Here is a 19,794-nt window from a genome sequence, read left to right on the forward strand (position 1 = left end):
GTGGCCCTTGGCAGTGTGAATGAAAGAGAAAATGCACTAATAATAATAAATTGTAGTATTTGTTAAGTGCTTACTATGTGCTAAGCACTGTTCTAAGCCCTGGAGTAGATGCAAGGTAATTAAGTTGGACACAGTCCCTGTCCCAAATGGGGCTCACAGTCTTGATCCCCATTTTACAGATGAGGTAACTGAGGCACAGAGAAGTTAAGTGACTTGCCCAAGGTCACACAGCAGACGTGTGGCAGAGCTGCGATTAGAACCCACATCTTCTGACTCCCAGACCCAGCTCTTTCTCTCATGCTATCTCTCTCAAGCTACACATGCTATCTCCTACCTAAAACTCTTCCAAGGGAATCCCACGGCAGGATTCTCAGCTTCACAAACCCCGAGGGGCTTCCCCCCAACCCAGTTTTCTGAGTTCCAGAACCAAAGAGACGGGGGATGCTTGGGACTAGGATTTTAAGTACCTTCCTCTTTTTCTTAGAGGAAAGGGCATCTCCTTTCTCAAGGGGGGTCCAAAGACTTCTCATTTCTAGGGACTAAAATGGAGTCGAACTTCAAGGACGTTCAATGCATGAGACTTGCCCTCCCATACTGCTCCCTCTGTCCCCTGCCACCTCTCCCCATTCATATGGGGCAGCCTCATCTCAGCCTTACTGAAGCCTCACATTGTGCTGTCAGCTATTGTGTAGAGCGGGATTTCCCTGTGTCCCTTTCAAGGTGAACACTTACCCTTTCTTGATCTCTTCGACTTATTCCTGTGCCCTGTGTCCTGTGTCCTCCTTTAATGCAATCTTGATCTCATTCATTCATTCAGTTGTATTTATTGAGCATTTACTGTATGCAGAGCACTGTACTAAGTGCTTGGAAAGTACAATTCATACAAATCTCATATATGCCTCGCATCCTGCCTCTGGCCTAGAACTCCCTCCCTCTTGATATCTGACAGGCATTCACACTCCCCACCTTCAAAGCCCTATTTATTTAAAGCACATTTCCAAGAGGTCTTCCTCGACTAAGCACTTCCTTCTCTTCCATTCCCTCTGTGTCACTCTTGCACTATGATTTGCACAGTTTCTTCACCCCTTCCTCAGCCCCATAACACATATGCATTTCTGTGATTTATTTATATTAAGGTCTATCTCCCCCTCCAGACTGTAAGCTTGCTGTGGGCAGGGAACGTGACTGTCGTATCTGTTATATTATTGTACTCTACCAAGTGCTTAGTAGAGTGCTCCATATACAGTAAACACTCAATAAATGCAATCGACGATTGAAGGTTTGGGATGGGAGTGGCCTGGGAGGAAGTTAACCGTGTGAAGGGACAGGAAATGGAGGCCCAAGACTGGGCTAGAAGGTGGACACTCTACTGCCCCACCTCCCCCGGCAACAGCATAGTGGTAAGCAGTTCTGGGGGCACACAGTTAGGAAGAAGCCAAACTATCCTGGGCCTGGCCAAGACAGAGCAAAGATATGGTGGGTAGGGATCATGTCTACCAACTCTGTTATGTCGTACTCTCCAAAGCGCTTAGTACAGTGCTCCACACTCAGTGCCGATTGATTGATATCGTGGGACGTTCGTTAGGCAGTGCGGACAGGTGGGCCCTTTATTCTCCGACTGTCCTCATGAGTTCCCTCCATTTCCTCAACCTCCAGGCGAAGCCAAGAGCTCTCCCGCACCGCTGCACGCAGCCAACGGCACCGGTAGCAGCACCTCAGAAGATGCAATCAAGAGCATCCTGGAGCAGGCCCGGCGGGAGATGCAGGCCCAGCAGCAGGCCCTGCTGGAGATCGAGTCCGGGCCCAGTGGACGCTCGGTGCCCCCTTCGCCCACCGAACGCTCCACGCTGGCAGCCGTGAGCCAAAATATCGTCCAGGCCTACATCAAGCAGGAGGAGGGGCCCGGCTGCCCCGGCGGGACCAGCAGCAGTGCCACTCAGACCCCTCTTACCGTGCTGTCCCCTGCCGCCTTCGTCCAAAGCATCATCCGCAAGGTCAAGTCGGAGATCGGGGACGCCGGCTCTTACTTCGACCAACATTGGGCCTCAGAGCGCAACCTGCTCAGCCGGCCCTACACCTCCGTCTCGCCCTCCCTCTCCTCCTCCTCCTCCAGCTACTCCAGCCTGCCTAGCGGGCGGCCCTGGCCACGGGGGGAGCCCGGCGAGGCCCCGGCCAATGACGACGAGGCCACTGCTGGTGGCGGCGGGGAGGAGGAGCCTCCCAAGTCAGGGGAGGTGAAATCCGAGGGGTCCGGCTCGGAAGCGGCCGGGAGCGGGCGACTAGCATACTACCCAGCTTACGTGCCCCGGACCCTGAAGCCCACAGTGCCGCCCCTGACCCCGGAGCAGTATGAGATGTACATGTACCGGGAAGTGGACACGCTAGATCTGACCCGGCAGGTGAAGGAAAAGCTGGCCAAGAATGGGATCTGCCAGAGGATCTTCGGGGAGAAGGTACTTGGGGCTGGCAGGGAGCCCCGGGGCAGGGGTGGTCATCTCCCAGCTTTGGGGCCATGCCCTGAGCTTCAGAGCCTCAGTCTCCCAAGCTGGGTAGCGGGCATAGGACCATGTGCTTCCTCCCCTCTGTTCCCAAGGGAAAATCTCAGCAAGGCTCTGACGCAGGACAGCTTATTTAAGAGCCATGTTGAGAAGCTTGCCACATTAACTGCATTCCATTTCCCTTGTCTGCACTGCATGCTCTGGATTATTATTCAGTAAAGTCTAGTCTAAAGTGCTTCTGGGCAGATGGTTGGAGCCCAGATGTGGCCCAGCCACCATGGAGCCTGGGAGCAGGTGGTGGCATGCGTGGGTATCAGCCGGACAGTGCGTCACTGTTGTATGACCACATGTGTGAGCTCACATGATTCCTCCTTGCAAGTCTCCTTCATCCAGCCTGGTTCATCCCTCAGCCAGGAGTTTAGCCCCGGAACCAACCTGACTATGGGCCACCGGGCTCTCATTAGGCTAGGGCAGGGTCCTGGTCCTCTGGTTCAACCAGTGGCCTGTAGATGGGTGTCCGTGTTTCCGTCCTGGGGATCAAGGACCAGGTCTGGGAAGGGGTTTTCTCTGCGATTGCCATGAGGAAGCTTAGAAAGAGGGGAGGGACTGCTTCTGTGCAGAGGCCAGCTGGGAGTACCAAGCAGGCGTGTGGCCTTGCTATGCCTGATGTCCGTTCTGCTCTGTGAACCCTTTATTCAGGTGTTGGGCTTGTCCCAGGGGAGTGTGAGTGACATGCTGTCCAGGCCCAAGCCCTGGAGTAAGCTGACTCAAAAGGGCCGAGAGCCTTTCATCCGGATGCAACTCTGGCTCACGGACCAGCTGGGCCAAGGGATCATCCAGCACCCTCTGCCCCCACAAGGTGAGTTCCCCTCCGCTCTCCCTGACCGTTCAAGGCAGCGGTGGGCTGGACACACTGGACATGTGCTGCAGCCTTGAGCAGCTGTCGGGATTTGGGCCTTCCAAGGAATCCAGCTGGCCGAGTCTTGGGATCCCAAGTTTGGAGGCCACCAGGTCCTGATGGAGAGAGCAAGGGAAAGTGGGGGGTTAAAATGGGCTCTCCTTTAGAGCCACAGGGCAGCATCATTGCACCTGCTCCTCCAAAGCCATCCTGTTCTTGAGTAAGTAGACCTGCTACTGGAGATCCGGTGCCCTGCATGTCTGGCTTTCGTAGACGTGCCCAGGTTGGCCACAGGAAATGGGTCCTGTGAGGGGATATGCCTTAGCCCTGAAAACTCCCATGCCAGTATGGAAGACCTCCTTTGTCCCCAAAGCCACCCAAGGCCTCTCTGCCAGAGCTCTCAGCCTGCCCACAGATCCCATTCTGAAGGGTGGTCACTGATGCTCAACTGGTTCTCTCCCCCTGCAGCACTTGGGTGGCCAGGGTTGGCACCACCCATCTAGGACCTAAATTTACTGGACGATTCAGGACCCAGGGCACAGAACCTCCACTGGCTGAGTGCCCCAGAGATCCCCTAGCTGGCTCCTGGGTATGCCACCTTGGGAGCCAGGCAGCATGGCTGTGTTCTGGAAGGGATTGTCTGCAGACACATTCATTCATTCAACAGTATTTGTTGATTTATTACTATTTATTAGTATTTATCTCCCATGAGGGAATAACCCCAGGCCCCTTCCAGACAGAAGTTCCTTTAACCCCAAGAAACAATCACTTTCAGTAGAGATCTTGGGTAGATTGGGGGAGCAAGGGCATGACTTAAATGACCTCTCGAGACCACTTTCATGGCCGCTTGTCGCGGTTGCAGGATTGTTCTGATAGGTTTCCCCTTCCAGGATTATACCAGCCTCCCCACGGAGGCCAGAGACCTGCCTAGAGAGAAGAGAGTGACTTCCCTCTCTCCTCCCCAACCCCCGGATCTCTCTGATCCTCAGCCCCTCCCACCAGAGCCAGATGGGATTTCCCCTGGAATTAGGTTCTCTCTCCACTGCCCTCCCTACTCCTCTTCTCCCAGGGGGTGGGCTGAGCAGGAGGGTCTCCGGTTCTTATTGAAATGGATGAAAGGGAATGAGCAGGCAGCTCTAGGGGCGGGGGAAGGATGCCAGCCTGTGCTAATCAAATGCCACGGCTCTCCCCTCCCGGCCACTTGCCAAAGAACCCTTTGTTACTGCTCTCGTTTTAATTAACATCCCTCATTAGAAATGGCCACATTGTGCATAATAAATATTCCAGGCGCTTCTGTATTTCTCTTCTCTGAATTCTTAAACAGAAGAGGGATCTCTCACCCTCATCTCTCTCTAACTCCATATCTCTCGAAATCTCTGTCTTTTTCTTTTATTCATGCCCAGGATCTCCTCCTCTCCATTTGCCTCGAGTCGTGTTATAACAACCCCGAATCCAGGTTAATCTGAGTCCTCTCCTCTGTCATCCCCGTGAAACGGAGATTCATCCATCCACCTTTTGGAGCTTGCTGTCCTGACACCTGCAGCATGCTTCCAGGGCCTTTAATTAGCATGTTCTGCAAGATCAGGTTGTTCCCCTGATCCTTCAAATGTTTTGTCAAAAATGGTGTTGAAAGTCGTCTAGTCAGCAATGACTGGCTTTCTGCCTGGATATGGAAATGTCTGTATTTTTTATGCTAATGACCTGTTTTCTTCACCTCCCTCCCATTCCCTGCTCTCCACTCCTCACTCCGGTAGTGATGGTTTGAAAATTCTGCCTTTTGGGGTTTTTCTAACTTTCCAGTGCTGAAGCCGAGGTCTCCTCACCCTCCCCGCCTCCAACACTTCTTCTGGCCCAGCAGCCCTGGGGAGATGTCCTGCTCCCTCCTACTGGTCACCAGTGATAAACAGCATGGAAATGAGCAGTTGACTTCCCTTTGCTTCTGGGGGTCTGCCAAATGAAGAATTCGGCAGCGAGAAGTTGCTCCCAGGCAATTGACACTCCCAGCAAGTGTCAATTTGGCTCTCACTAGAATCAGACACTAGTGGCAAGGGTAAGATTTCAAAAAGGAGATGCAGGGAAGCAGTGTGGCCTAATGGTTAGGAGGTCAGAAGGACCTGGGTTCTAGTCCTGGCCACTTATCTGCTGTGTGACCCTGGGTAAGTCACTTCACTTCTCTATGTCTCAGTTACCTCATCTGTAAAAGGGGGATTGTGAGCCTCATGTGAGATATGGACTGTGTCCAACATGATTACCTTGTATTTACAGTGTCTGGAACACAGTAAGTGCTTAACAGATACCATAAAAAACAGTAAAGGATGTCTTGACTAGTGATATTCGCTCAATCAGCCAATCAATCGATCAGTCACTCTTATTTGTTGAGCGCTTACTGTGTACAAAGCGCTTGGGAGAGTACAACACAATAGAGTTAGTAGGCACATTTCCTGTCCACAACAAGCTTCTAGTCTAGAAGGGGTGACAACCATTAATATAACTAAATTATGAATATGTACATAAGTGCTGTGGGAGGGGTGAATAAAGTGTGCTAATCCAAATCCAAGTGTGATGCAAAAGGGAGAGGGAGGAGAGGAAATGAGGGCTTAGTCATGGAAGACCCCTTGGAGGAGATGTACTTTTAATAAGGCTTTGAAGGTGGGGAGGGTGATCGCTTGTCTGTCGGATATGAAGAGGGAGGATGTTCCAAGCCAGAAACAAGACGTGGGTCGGCTGTGAGATAGACGAGACTAGGTACAGTAAGTAGGTTGGCATTAGAGAAGCCAAGTCTGTGGGCTGGCTTCAGGGATATCAGGGAGGTAAGGAATGAGGGGGCAAGATGATTGAATGCTTTAAAGCCATTGGTAAGGAGTTTCAGTTTGATTCAGAGATTAATGGGCAACCACTGGAGGTTCTTGAGGAGTGGAGAAACATGAACTGAAGATTTTGATAGAAAAATGATCCAGGCAGCTAAGTGAAGTAGGGACTGAAGAGAGGAGAGACAGGAAGCAGGGAGATCAGCAAGGAGGCTGATGCAGTAATTAAGACAGGATAGGATTCCCAACCCAGGAATTCAGCAGGGAGTGGTTGTGGTAAGGGGCTCATTGAGATTCACTTGCTATGTAGTAGAGACCCATATTTCAGGGAGCTGCTGGCTGCAGACAGTGAGACTTTCCTCCATCCCCCAAAGGATGGCAGGCTCCCCACACTCCAAAAAACCAAGGAGTTTTTATCCCCAGGCCACTCTCTGTCAAGCTCAGCCCTGGTCCCCGGGGCCCAGAAGGAGGCTTCCAGAGCCCAACACCATGCAACCACCTGGCATTCACCTCCTATGGTCTTCACCCAGGGCAGGAGGTCCCGGGCCTTTCTCCTAAGGGCTGGGCCCTGGTGGTGGGTGTTTCAGCCCCATTGGCTCCCTGAGGACCCCTCTCCCAGATCCCTCTTGATGTTACTTCTCATGGTTTCAGGCCCCTGGAATCAGGGTAGAACAAACCGGCACCCGTTGTTACAAAGTGCCTGTTTCTTGTTCATTGTGAGTGGTCTCCAGATTTCCTGCATTGCTCTCTCTCATCCGAGGGGTACGCCATAGGTCTGAAATGATAGTAACCCCCTCTCTCTGCCCTCCCTCCTCCCTTTTTTTCTTCCCCAACTCCTGTGGCCATGGGACAGCGAGCCCGGCAGAAGCAAGGTCTTCCCCGTCCCCTCCTCCCAGTCCTGCAGAGCCGGAGAAGAGCTCCCAGGAGCCCCTGGGTTTAAACCTGGAGAGCAGCAAAGAGAACCAGCAACCGGAGAGCAGGTCGGGCTCAGCCCTTAGCGGGAAGATCTATGCCAGCACCCAGGCCCCCGCAGGAATCCAGGAAATTGTGGCCATGTCCCCGGAGTTGGACACATATGCCATCACCAAGAAAGTCAAGGAAGTGCTGACGGACAATAACTTAGGTACTGGGCGGGTGAGGCAAAAGCCTTCATGCTTGGGAGTGACGCTCTCCCTTTCTCTCTCACACACACTGTCTCTCACTCTCTGACTTTTAGGTCTGATAAAGCGCTGCGTGTCCAGGTGCCTTATGTCCTCCCAGCCCATCTGCAGGAGGTCCTGGGAAGACCTCAAGGGGTCTAACCCAGATTTGGCCTATAAAATGGGAAGGGGAAGTGGAGGGGGAGTTGTTTCACCAAAGCCCCCAGCCTCAAGATCTGTGGGATTTCTGCCTTTCTCAAGGTCTCTCTTTCTCTGGGTCTGTCAGTCTGTCTCACACACTCTACCTCTATTAGTTTGGGGGCCTGAGGGGAGGAGGGGGTCCCCTTGCTAGCCTGGCCTGCCCAGAATTTCTCACAGTGGGCAGAGCAGGGCTGCCAGAGGGACCAGATTTCAACACGTAGATGCACACTAAAGAAAGGAGATCTTTTTTTTCCCAAAACTTCATTCCAGTTGGGCATTTTCCTTTAACTTCATCTAGGTGGGGATCAAAGGCGCTAACCTTTTTCCTTGTTTATTGCCCCAGCCTTCTCCTCCTTCTCTACCTTCTCCTACCTTTCTCCTCTTCCTGTTCCTCCTTTTCCTTCTCCTCCTGATCTTCCTCCTCCTCCTCCTCCCTCTCCTTCTTCCCCCCCCTTTCTTTTCTTCCTCCTCTTCTCCCTTCTCCTACTCCTTTCTTCTCCCCCTTCTCCTCTTCTTTGTCCTTCTCCCTCTCCCCTCCTCCTCCTCCTCCCCCAGCGGACACTCATGCAGTGGCTGTTTTTCTTCACAGGTCAGCGACTGTTTGGGGAGAGCATCCTGGGACTGACCCAAGGCTCGGTCTCGGACCTCCTGTCCCGGCCCAAGCCATGGCACAAACTGAGCCTCAAGGGACGGGAACCCTTTGTGCGAATGCAACTGTGGCTCAATGACCCCCACAATGTGGACAAGCTACGGGACATGAAGAAGTTGGAGAAGAAAGGTGAGAAGGAGGAGGACCGACTGTCGGAGTGGAGGGCAACTAATCAGGCCAGGAATACAGGGTTATAGCAGCCAGAAATCCTACGCATTATAGCGGGCTGCTCCAGGGGAAGCCGTGGAGGTCAGGGGGTCTGGGAAGAGGGAAAGGATTAGGCTTCACCTCTGAATCATTTTACCTCATGCAAGCTAAACACTACATCCACTGGGCTCAGAGGCTCAGGGCCTGGGAATTCTAAGCCCACTCTCTACCACTCATTTATAGGCTAAGAATCAAGCTGTCACCATGTTGCTCTGAATAGGTACACAGCTGCCATGGGGGTCATTACCAAAAAGAGTCATGACTGATTTTTCAGTGTCAGCGTGAGGACCTGTATTAAGGGAGTTTCACGGAATTGTCTCAGAACCAGCTGTCCCCAAGTCTGGTGACACAGACAAAAGGATCAAGAGCATGTCCCTGAGAATTTAGTGATACTAAACTGGACAAAATTTTTAACTTTTTGGAAGACCTTTCAAAGATTAATTGGAAAAATGAAAACAGGGTGAAATTCAAAAGGGACAAATAGAAAATAGCCCACTTAGACATGAAAAGCAATTCAATTGCATAGTGGGTATGGAAAAACAAAACAAAAAGAAAATTGGGCCACTACATTTAACATGGTTCATCTGTTCCACAAATACTAAGTGCAGTTCTGGTCACTGCACTTAGGAAAGACATAATGGAGCTGGAGAGGAAATGACCAGAGCAACAAGATGATCAGGGGGATTAGAGAGGCAACATGGCCCAGTGAAAAGGGCATGGGCCTGGAGGGCAGAGGACCTGGGTTCTAATCCTGGTTCTGCCACTTGCCTCCTTTGTGATCTTGGGCAAGTGACTTAACTTCTCTGGGCCTCAGTTTCTGTCTGATCTGGTTACTTTGTATTTACCTCAGCACTTAGTCTAGTTATTAGCACATAGTAAGCACTTAACAAATAACATAATTAGTATAGAACAGTGCTTGGCACACAGTAAGCACTTAACAAATACTATTATTATTATTATTACTATTATTATGGAGGAGCTTCCCTATGAGCTGAAAAGATATAGGCTCTCTAGTCGAAAAAGACAAAAGCTAAGAACACGTGGAAAATTTTCAAAAATATGTTGGTTGTGAACCAAGACCACATAAAATGGGTAGGGATCAGATTTACCAACTCTGTTGTATGGGACTCTCCCAAGCACTTAGTACAGTGCTCTGCATAGTAGGTGCTCAATACTACTGATTCAATACTCGTGAAGCAGCGTGGCTTGGTGGAAAGAGCACGGGCTTTGGAGTCAGAGGTCATGGGTTTGAATCCCAGCTCGGCCACTTGTCAGCTGTGTGACTTTGGGCAAGTCACTTAACTTCTCGGTGCCTCAGTTACCTCATCTGTAAAATGGGGATGAAGACTGTGAGCCCCACGTGGGACAACCTGATTCCCCTGTGTCTACCCCAGCGCTTAGAACAGTGCTCGGCACATAGTAAGCGCTTAACAAATACCAACATTATTACTGATTGAGTCACCAAATCCCACAAGACCAGAATTAAGAGAGCACTCTTGGAAACAAAGCAAAAGGAGATCCTTTTTCTTGGAGTGGTTAGTAAGCAGCGTGGCTCAGTGGAAAAGAGCACGGGCTTTGGAGTCAGAGGTCATGAGTTCGAATCCCAGCTCTGCCACTTGTCTGCTGTGTGACCTTGGGCAAGTCACTTCACTTCTCTGGGCCTCAGTTCCCTCATCTGGAAAATGGGGATGAAGACTGTGAGCCCCACGTGGGACAACCTGATTCCCCTCTGTCTACCCCAGTGCTTAGAACAGTGCTCTGCACATAGTAAGCGCTTAACAAATACCAACATTAAACAAGTGGAATTCATTACCATAAGTTAGGCCAGCAGAAAAGGTCAATACAATCAAGAAGGGTTTGAATAAACACATAATAAGAATAATCATCGTCATCATCATAATGGTAATGATGATGAAAATAATAATGCTATTTATAAATCCCTTACTAAGGGCCAAGCACTTGGATAGATACAAAGATAATCAATTCGGACACAGTCCCTGTCCCAGTTAGGGATCAAAGTCAAAGAGGGAGAACAGGTATTTTATCCCCATGCGGTACTGAGGCACAGAAAAGTTAAAGGAGTTGTCCAAGGTTACACAGCAGGCAAGTGATGGAACCGCAACTAGAACTTGGGTCTCCTGACTTCTGTCCACTGGTAATGGTGCCTCCCAACTCATCAATGAAGGTCCATAATAGGTTATTAGAGGGAAAAGTGGGGGGATGGTAAAAGGGACATCTTTAATGAGATGGTTAGATGCTAAAAATCTCCCACAGTTTCTTCAAGCATCTTGCTTGCCAATTTGAGAGACAAAATATTGTCCTGGATAGACCATTGGTTTGACCTTTTATGGCAACACTGAAGTTCATATGATCTCAGGCACAAAGACTGGGCATGAGAATAGCAGAAAAAGGGTAATAGGTTATAGTCAACTATAAACTGACCACATGTTGGCATTGTAATGCTGTAATTAAAAAAGACAACAGTATTCTGGGATGTCTAATAGTGAGTCTGACCTCTGTGGACCTGGAAGAGATCCTTCCCCTTTAATAAGGGCCTGTCTATTGCAGATTAGAGTCCAGGTCTAGTTTTGGTCACTGTCCTTTTAAAAAATCCCAGTGAAACTCTTCAACAGCCAGAGGAGAGTGGTGAAATGATTAAGATGGGATTGAACATGGAAGCCATAAAGAAAAGTTAAAACTATACCTTGGTTTAGTCTCAAAAGAAGGCTAAAGGGTGACATACTTTACATAAAGAGTTCATGTTGGGTGTAGAGGGGTGCTGGCCACTTGCCACTAAAAACCAAACAAGAGGAAATGGGCTTAAGGTAGAACTGGAAATAAAGGGGAAAATGTCAGGTCTATCAGAAGTATAAAACAAAGCTGAAGGAGTTTATGGACCACACCCTCTCTGGAGCCCAATGGGAACCAAAGAAATAGCCATCATCTCCCCTTGATGGCTCAGTCAGGACCCATGACACTTTGGTGTGTGGGGCTGGCACCAACCAGGGCATCGAACGAGATGACAGTAGTGGTGTGGGCAGGGTCTGTGTTCTCTGGGGTTCACGGGGACCAGGGACAAAGAGAAGGCAAAGTCAGGGCAGGGGGAAAAGGGTGGGTGATGCGATGGCGCCACACCCCGGAAATCCCACCTTCCAATCATCTGGAGCAGCGTGAGTCAGGGGAGTCAGGACCCCTTCCTAATCTGCTCCTCGTGCCATCACCACCCCGACGGCAGGGCCAGTCTCCCAGCCGCAAGATGTGAGCGTGACACAGAGCCCTTCCCTTGTCGGGCAACAGGGGCCGAGCTAAGTGCTCTCTTGAGGCTGGCTCCTCCCAGCTGCTACCTGCCATTCTGAGCCCCCCTAGAGGCATGGCTCCCCAGAAATTCCTCAGCCCTAATCTGGGAAAGGAAATTCCAAGGTCTGGAGAAGCAGGGAATCTACCTAAAGGTGCAAGAATCCCTGGATGTGTGGGGAAGTGGGAAATTCTTCCTCTTTGTCACAGGGTCCAAATTCCATAAGAGCACATTTAAGGCCAATCTCAAATGCATTCCCTAATTTAGAAGGCAGGTTTCAGTGCCATTCCATTTGTTGAGTTGCTGTATTGTGAAGGACAACTGTGCATCAAGATAATCTGCTCTGAGAACATAATAACATTATGAGCATTAATCAATGCATTATAATCGTCCAAGAGATTTTTAAAGCCCTCCTGACTCACAAAGATGTTCAGTCAGTCTGCCTTCTGAATTGCCGACTGTTTTCGGGGGACAACAAATAGAATCGCCCATTATTTATTGACTGATCAACAGGGGATATTAATAATTGATTATCATTGATTGTATTACCATTAGAGTAGAAGCCCATAGGTTCTCTTTCCCCACCACCCTTAAATGAGGCTTGGAGATGAGATCTTCCAGCAAATGGTGGCCGGGAGGGTTTCTTCTCTCTCCTTCTCCCCAAGGAGGCCATGGGCTGGGAAGCTATACTCCCCCAGCTCAGGCCATGCTTTGCTCTGGGTCCTTTGGTCCACCATGTTTCCTGTGGCCTGGGCAAGGCTGATGGAGGAAGCAGTTGAGGAATGGAGGAGAGGGGGATGGAGAGTGGGGCCAGAGGAGTTGGTATTGGATCTGACAGAAATGGTGCTTCCCTCCCTCCTTCCTGCCCCACATATACCAGCCTATCTGAAACGCCGCTACGGACTCATCAGCACCGGCTCGGACAGCGAGTCCCCCAGTACCCGCTCTGAGTGTGCCAGCCCCAGCCTGCAGCCCCAGGACCTGAGCCTCCTCCAGATCAAGAAGCCCCGAGTAGTCCTGGCTCCAGAGGAAAAAGAGGCCTTGAAGAAGGCCTATCAGCTGGAGCCTTACCCTTCCCAGCAGACCATTGAGCTACTTTCCTTCCAGCTAAACCTCAAGACCAACACCGTCATCAACTGGTTCCACAACTACAGGTGCAGAGAAGGAAGCTGGGGAAAGCCCCTCAGAATGCGGAGGGCATACAGCCTCTGGGGAGGTGGCTGGTACCACCAAGAGAGAGCAAAATGGAGTGGGAATGGAGGGAGGGAAGGGGGGGTGCTGAGATGGGGGTGAGGTTCTCTTCCCCCAGGACAGAGCCATGGGAACTTCACAGAGGGTGGGAGTGGCTTCCAGAGGAATTTGAGAAAAAGAACAGGAATGGAACAAATAGGACAGGAGGGCAGCTGCCAAAACTGAATTCAAGCTCATAATCCATCCTGCCTTAAGGGCTGATGAGAGGATCGGTGGGCCCAAGACTGAAAAACTGGGCTCCTCGAGCATGAGGAGATTCCTTTCTTGAACGCAGACACACTCCCACATCACTTCAGGACTGGTTGTGCCAAGGCCCAGTCCGAGTGCCCCCAGCCTCACTTGGGCTGGGGGTACTCGGGATGCCCCGAGTTGCCTGAATTGGAGCTCTTGTCCTATGGTCTGTTGTGCTTCTGGCCTGGCTGACCGGTGCTCCAGGCTTTGGCCGACATTCCTGCCCACTCCTGCTCTTAAGTCAGTAGCACTGGCTCCGGGAAGCTGGGGAGTGGAGAAGGAGCCTTGTGTTTCCCCAGCATCCTGGCACTGAACTTCCCAGCACACCTGGGGAGGTGTGGCCAAGGCTGAGAGGCAGGATGGGATTAAGGAAGTGACAAAAATGAATGAGGGAGGAGGGAACCAGAGATTAGGGGAGGATACATGTAACCCAAATGCATTTTAAGTTCTGAATTTAAATCCATGGTAAAAAAAATTTTTCTAATAATAACGATGGTATTTATTAAACACATAGTACAAGATAATAGAAGTGAACAAAGTCCCTGTTCCACATGGGGTTCAGAGCCGAAGAGGGAGGGAAAATAGATTTTTTTTCCCCACTTTACAAATGAGGAAATTGAGGCACAGAGCAGTTAAATGACATGACCATGTCAATCAGCAGGTGAGTGGCAGAGCTGAGACTAGAACCCCGGTCATGTGACTCCCGGGCCTCATGCTCTTTCCTCTGTACCATGTTGTCTATCTCCTATTTCCCTTTGAATCAATTCAGAAGAGAGAGTGCCGTATGTCAGTCACTGGTATGTATTAAGTGCTGACTGTGTATAGAGCACTGAACAAAGCATTCAGAAGAGTACAACAGAGTAAAGGTGTCAGTGTATCCTTGGGATACAACTACTTCATATCTGGCAGACCACAGCTTCCCCCATCTTCAAAGCCCTTCTGAAATCACATCTCCTCCAGGAGACCAACCTCAAATAATCTCTAATGTCCCCATTTTATGTTTTCCAGATGCCACTTCAGCACTTCCACACGACCTAAACACTAAAGTATTCACAACCTTCCCTCCCACCCCCACCACTGCAACTCTTAAGTACATATCTTAAACATTCTGTCACTTCCTCCTATCTATAACTCACATAAGTATCTCTCTCCCTGGTTAGATTGTAAATTCCTGGAGGGCAGGGATCTAACTCTATCTCAGTGTTGTGCACACAGTAGGCACTCAATAAATGCCATTGGTGGATTGATCGAGCAGAGACTTGCGGGCCATGGTCCGGATCCACTGCACGACATTCACCCTACCTCTGTCCCAGGTCCCGGATGCGCCGGGAGATGCTAGTGGAGGGGACCCAAGACAACGACACCGACATGGAGCAGGGCAGCGGCCCAGGCTTCCTGCCCACCGGCCACTCTCACCAAGGACCCAGTCCCCAGAGCCCCGACTCCGAGACTGAGGACCGGAAGCCTGGCTTCAAGGACCTGGATCCCCAGGCCGTCCGGGGCAAGACCCTGATTAAGATCAAGCAGGAACAGCCAGAAGAGGCTGAGGAGGAAGATGAGGAGGACTCCTGCAGCGGGCTCAGGACGGAAGTCCAGACGTTCCAGTACCGGGGCCCCAGCCTGAAAGAAGAGCGGACCGAGTCCCCGGGCATTGAAGAGCCCCGGAAGGGGACCCCGGGCCCGGCGTCCCTCCCGCGCAGCGGCCCCACTTACAGCAAAGCTCCGGCCACCCCAGACTGCTCCTCGCTGCACCCGCCCCAGGAGACCGAAGGCGGGGAGCGGCCCCACCCGGACCCGATTAGCTTTAAATCCATCTCAGAGTCATCCCGCTGCAGCCTAGAGGTGTCTCTCAACTCGCCCTCAGCCGCCTCCTCGCCTGGCCTGATGATGTCTGTGTCTCCGGTGCCCTCCTCCTCTGCCCCCATCTCCCCCTCCCCTCCCGGGGCCCCCTTGGCCAAAGCACCAAACTGGAGCCCCTCCTTGGACACAGCGGGGGCCTTCCCCGCCAGCGTCAAGCTGAGCACGAGCAACCAGCGGCGGCACGAGAAGATGGCCAATCTCAACAACATCATCCACCGGCTGGAGAGAGCTGCCAACCGCGAGGAGGCCCTGGAGTGGGAGTTCTGAGTGCCCAGGTGCTTCCCCGGGAGTCTGCTCACTCACTCGTTCTCTCTGTCCCTCTCTTTCAGTCTCCCTCTCTTACCCCTCTGCTCTTTCTATCTCACTCCCTTGGCCGTTTCTCTCTCTCTCTCTCTCTGTCTCTCTCTTTCCCTTTCTCTCCTTCTAATCCTTTTCCAGACAGTGATGAGCTTTGGGAAATTCTTGGAGGGCCCGGCATGGGGATGAGGGGACCATCAGCAGGCCAATGCTGACACAACTTGTTTTTTTCTTATTCGCCTTTTTTTTTTTCCTTTGGGGAATTTTTCAACTGATTTCAACGCCATCAAGTTCTGAGTGGGCAGGCAGGAGGTAGGGAGGCCTCTGACCCCACCTCTCCCTCCCCTCCTCCGGAAGGTTCCGAAAACTCACTCCCCACTCCAGCCCTGACACCTTTGCAGGTGGCAAAAGCAAAACGGCTCTTTACATTTTCACCTGAAAACTTGGAACTCTTTTAGAAAAAAAAATATTTATAGACCTCTTTTAGCTATTTTAATAAAGGATCCTTTGGAATTTATTAACAGCTTAAGCTGCTTTGATATTAAAGAGAGCTATAAAATCAGGATGATGTAGCAGTCGTCATTAAATGTACACTGAAGTCTTGTAGTTTGCCACTGGATGAGATTAAAGAAGACAATTGTTCAAAGCCATCGAGAAGCACTCAGACTGACCAAATGTAATAACTTTTGAACCGCGGTTTTTCCACGTTTGTCTATGAGACAGTGCATCACTACTGCCCTTTCAGAGACTGTGTTTAAAAGTCCAAAAAGACTCTAAATTGAAATCTTGATGCCATCGAGTATGTATTTAGTTCTGGTGGTATGTTTTGAAACATTTGTAACACAGATTGTCACGTGCAGTTGTATATGTTGTAGAAATGTCGGCAATAGCCCTCCCTAAACGAGATGTAGCATGGAACATAATGAATTCCTTACACTTCCTCTAGTTAGAAACCTGTGATACAACGGAAACAAAACACCATCTGTGGACAAAGCATTTCTCGGTATGGTTTGAAAAGGCCCCGGGCGTCCTAACGGGGGCCAGGTGAGGCTTGGGGAGGGCAGCCGGGAGACCGGGTTGTGGCGTGCCTGAGCCCTGGACATCACCGGTTTCCTGCCAACAAACTGATTGCTGGGCACCGCAGCTGGAGAATTTTCTGCGCGAACTCAGCCCATCATGAAGGGGTTGGGAGTTGGAGGGCGTCATGGGGCCAAGACCCCTGCGCTGTCTTCCTCCTTGTCTTTTCTGAAAAAATCACACTTTGTCATCCGTGGAACCCTGGTGCTTGCACAAGCACTACAAGAATACAACCCCCCGCCTCGCCCCTGTGCCCTCCATCTTCTTTTTCTTTCATGCCAGTGCAGCTGGACAGCATTTGGGACTGACCGACCTGGATGCAGGGGACAGACTCGACCCGCTCAGTGGGCCCGTGAGAAGGAGGACTGAGCCCATAGAAAGGGTCAGGGCTGTTCTCAGTAAGGGCAACCTTTAGCTCTTCCCCGGACCCGCAGTTTTGGAACCCACTCTTTGAGATCAAGCAGCTCTGTACAGTAGAGAGCAACCTTAGTAGAAAGGCAAAAAAAAACCAAAACCATCCCATCTCTAAGGCACCAGGAGCAGCTCTTCCTCTCCATGGAAGGTATAAGCACCTGGAGAGGGACCGACTGTGCCTTGGGGCTTGGGGGTCATTTCTCCACCCAGTGGTAGCCAAACCCTTAGTTGTATTTTAGGTTGGTTTGGGTTTTGTTGTTTTTTTAACCAGATTTGGTGGCGGGTCCTAATTTGGTGGCCGTCGAAGTGACATTATTTTGGCACCTCTCCTTTAAGACATTGTCAGCAAGATGGCTTTAATCTGTAAAGTCGGGATGACTGGGGAGAGGAAACATCTCTGATTGCAATGCCTTTAAGAAAGCATGGGCTGATGGACGGAGGCAGTGGGCCAAAGCCAGGCCGGAACCCTGCCCTGGGAGGCAACGGCTAGAGCAAAGGTAGCCCTCAAGGAAGCCCCAGAGATCAGTGGTCGTGGACCCCGGCCGAAAGCTGTAGCCAACCGGTCGACATCTCTGCGCTGAACAAACCCTGACGGAATGCATTCTTTTTCCACACACCCAGGCTATGCATCAAAGAGTTCCCCTGGAGACATTTTTATCCAAATGAAGGTATTTTTATATTTTGGCAGTAGTTAACAGTGACCGATTTTAAAAGTCAAAAACCGGAGCAAAGAAACCACCTTCTTTAGTAACCATAGCCCAGTCACCACCAAGCCAACCCTGGGGGATGTCCCTATTTTTACCGTTGATAACCAACCCAAGGTGGAAATCTCAGCTTATCCACGGACTATTCTTAGTGTGCTAGTTTTGGTTTTAGTGGAACGGGATTTGATTAAGCACTTAGTCTAGTCTTTTGAACACGGAAATCCTGTTGTACTAAAAGCCAGGGGACCTGTGATCACCTTTTTGTCAGGCTCACGTACTGTACGGAAAAAAAAAAGTTTCTATGAGAGATTGACGACCTTTGTTAAAAATTTTAAAAAGGAACAAGTCTGTAAACAGCCACTAAATACAGAATTGTATAATAACGCCTGGGTGTGCTGGTCTCTTTCATTGGGAAAAATAGCTTCTGGCAGCAAAGCCTCCAAGAAACCCTGAGAGCACCCCCTGCTCCACCATCCTCGGTTTCTACCATCTTGTTGGCCACATGGGACCTGCCTGTGCCAAGTAAAGCCGAAGGGATGTCCCGCCCGCACTGACTCCATGGTAAGTGATTTGGAAAATGGGTGGGGGGTAGTCCGGGAGAGCCTCTTGGAAGTGGTGGTTTAAAGAGAAGATTCTTCCTTGCACAGTGGAGCACAGCTTAGACGTGAGGGAAGATGAAGTGTAATCAGGGTCTGAGAGACCTGCACAAGGTGAAATGGCAGTCACCAGCCTGGAAATGCAGGCCTCTAGTCTGACCACCTCTGACCCCAGTTCCAGGGAAGGGACCATAGTGACTCACATGGAATCCCACGAGCTGGTGACAGGAGACTTCCCTGGGATTTGCAAGAATGCACGGTGGTAATCCCAACCATGGCCATGCATGCCAGGGTCCAGTGGTATCCCTTGACCCAAGATGGTCTGAACAGGTTTGAGTGAAGAGAGGGGTGAAGGTCAGAAGGGCCAGCCTTTGTCTCTGCAAGCCAAGTTTTGCAGGGGACTTCAAGAAGGCAAGCTTGACTGGCCTAAACAGTGTGGGCAGAGGTATAGGTCCCAAAAATCTGGAGGCAGACCCACTCCTTGGGCTCAGCCTCCTAAGGGCAGTGATCCAGTTCTGGTGTCCACTTGGACACCTTGCTTGAGCAGGCAAGTGGTTGAGTATGGCGGGATAGGGCCGCTCTTCTCCCTGGGAGTCAAGTGACTTTCCTCCCACTCTGCCCCACCTTCTCTGCTGTATCCTCCTCCTGCTAAGGAGAGTCAAATCTCCTCACTCTCTCACCCTCTTGGTCATCTTCAGCTGGTTTTGGGGTCCCTTAGTGATTCCCTGCAGAGTCAGACCTGAGAGAAGATGGATGCAGCATATCCAACCCAACTTCGCAGCCTCCGTGCCCAGCGGCTTGTGGTATAGGCAAACATTTTACATCTTAAAGGGGGATTAACCGGTCTATCGTTTTCACTTCCCAAGCTTTGTCTCTGTAAGGAGAGATAGGTGACCTTACATAGGTTCGTAGAGTTCTGCTCTGCGGAATCCCCAGTGAGAGCATAGGTTTTGCTTTAGATGAATTAATAAATCTATACATTACGCAGTCATTTAAGCTTGTCTGCTACAAGTGGGAGAGGATTTGTTTTTAATGAATATCTCTAACTTCTCTGGGGCTTGGCCTGCTGTCATGGAAACAGGCTCTGCTTGGGCAGACAAGCCCGGGTCTCTGGGCTAACCAGAGTCTGCAGCTGCTGCTTTGAAACTGACTGAAGGCCTAGGTGGTGAGGGATTTGGGGGAGCCAGAAGAGGAAGCTGGCTCCCCCCCAGCCCCAGAGTAGGACTTATGACTTGGAAAAACAGCTGGCTCTGAAAAGACGTGGCTCTGGACTGAATGGAAAGTTACATCATTCTCCAAGGGAGTGGGGGCTGGGAGCGGGGACTACTAGTGTGAACAGAAAGCTTGGATCTAGGATGGTTTAGTTACATGATAGCATGCTCTCTGGTGATGATCACAGCCCCCTTCCCTCCAAGTTGCTCAGAGTTCCTTTGCCCCCTCCACCAAAGATGAAGTTATAACGACAGAGATGCCAGGGCTCAGGCCCAGATGAGGGCTTTCTACTCAAGCTCCACATAAGCAGCAGGGCAACACTTGTGGAGCTGCCTGGACTGTGAGCAGCTGATTCTAGAGAGCCTGGGGCTGGGCCTGGGCACAGCTATAGCTACCCTGGGTGCTTCCATCCTCCCAGCCTTTCCCACACTATTAGCTTTGTTGTGAGCATTACTTTC

General features: G+C 50.7%; 1 protein-coding gene across 3 annotated transcripts in view; it reads left to right on the forward strand.

Annotated features, from left to right (window-relative positions):
- Positions 1–17,913, forward strand: part of CUX2 (cut like homeobox 2) — a 366,558-nt gene extending 348,645 nt beyond the window's left edge. For all 3 annotated transcript variants that reach the window (XM_029057640.2, XM_029057642.2, XM_029057644.2), the window contains 6 exons: positions 1,657–2,453; positions 3,198–3,357; positions 7,057–7,326; positions 8,133–8,321; positions 12,575–12,848; positions 14,490–17,913. In XM_029057640.2, the coding sequence (XP_028913473.1) occupies positions 1,657–2,453; positions 3,198–3,357; positions 7,057–7,326; positions 8,133–8,321; positions 12,575–12,848; positions 14,490–15,303 (2,504 nt within the window). In that variant the 3' untranslated portion in view covers positions 15,304–17,913. The remainder of the gene's footprint in view (positions 1–1,656; positions 2,454–3,197; positions 3,358–7,056; positions 7,327–8,132; positions 8,322–12,574; positions 12,849–14,489) is intronic.
- Positions 17,914–19,794: the final 1,881 nt, after the last annotated feature.

This window comes from Ornithorhynchus anatinus, chromosome 2 (assembly GCF_004115215.2).
Source record: "Ornithorhynchus anatinus isolate Pmale09 chromosome 2, mOrnAna1.pri.v4, whole genome shotgun sequence".
In the NCBI taxonomy this organism is placed as follows: Eukaryota; Metazoa; Chordata; class Mammalia; order Monotremata; family Ornithorhynchidae; genus Ornithorhynchus; species Ornithorhynchus anatinus.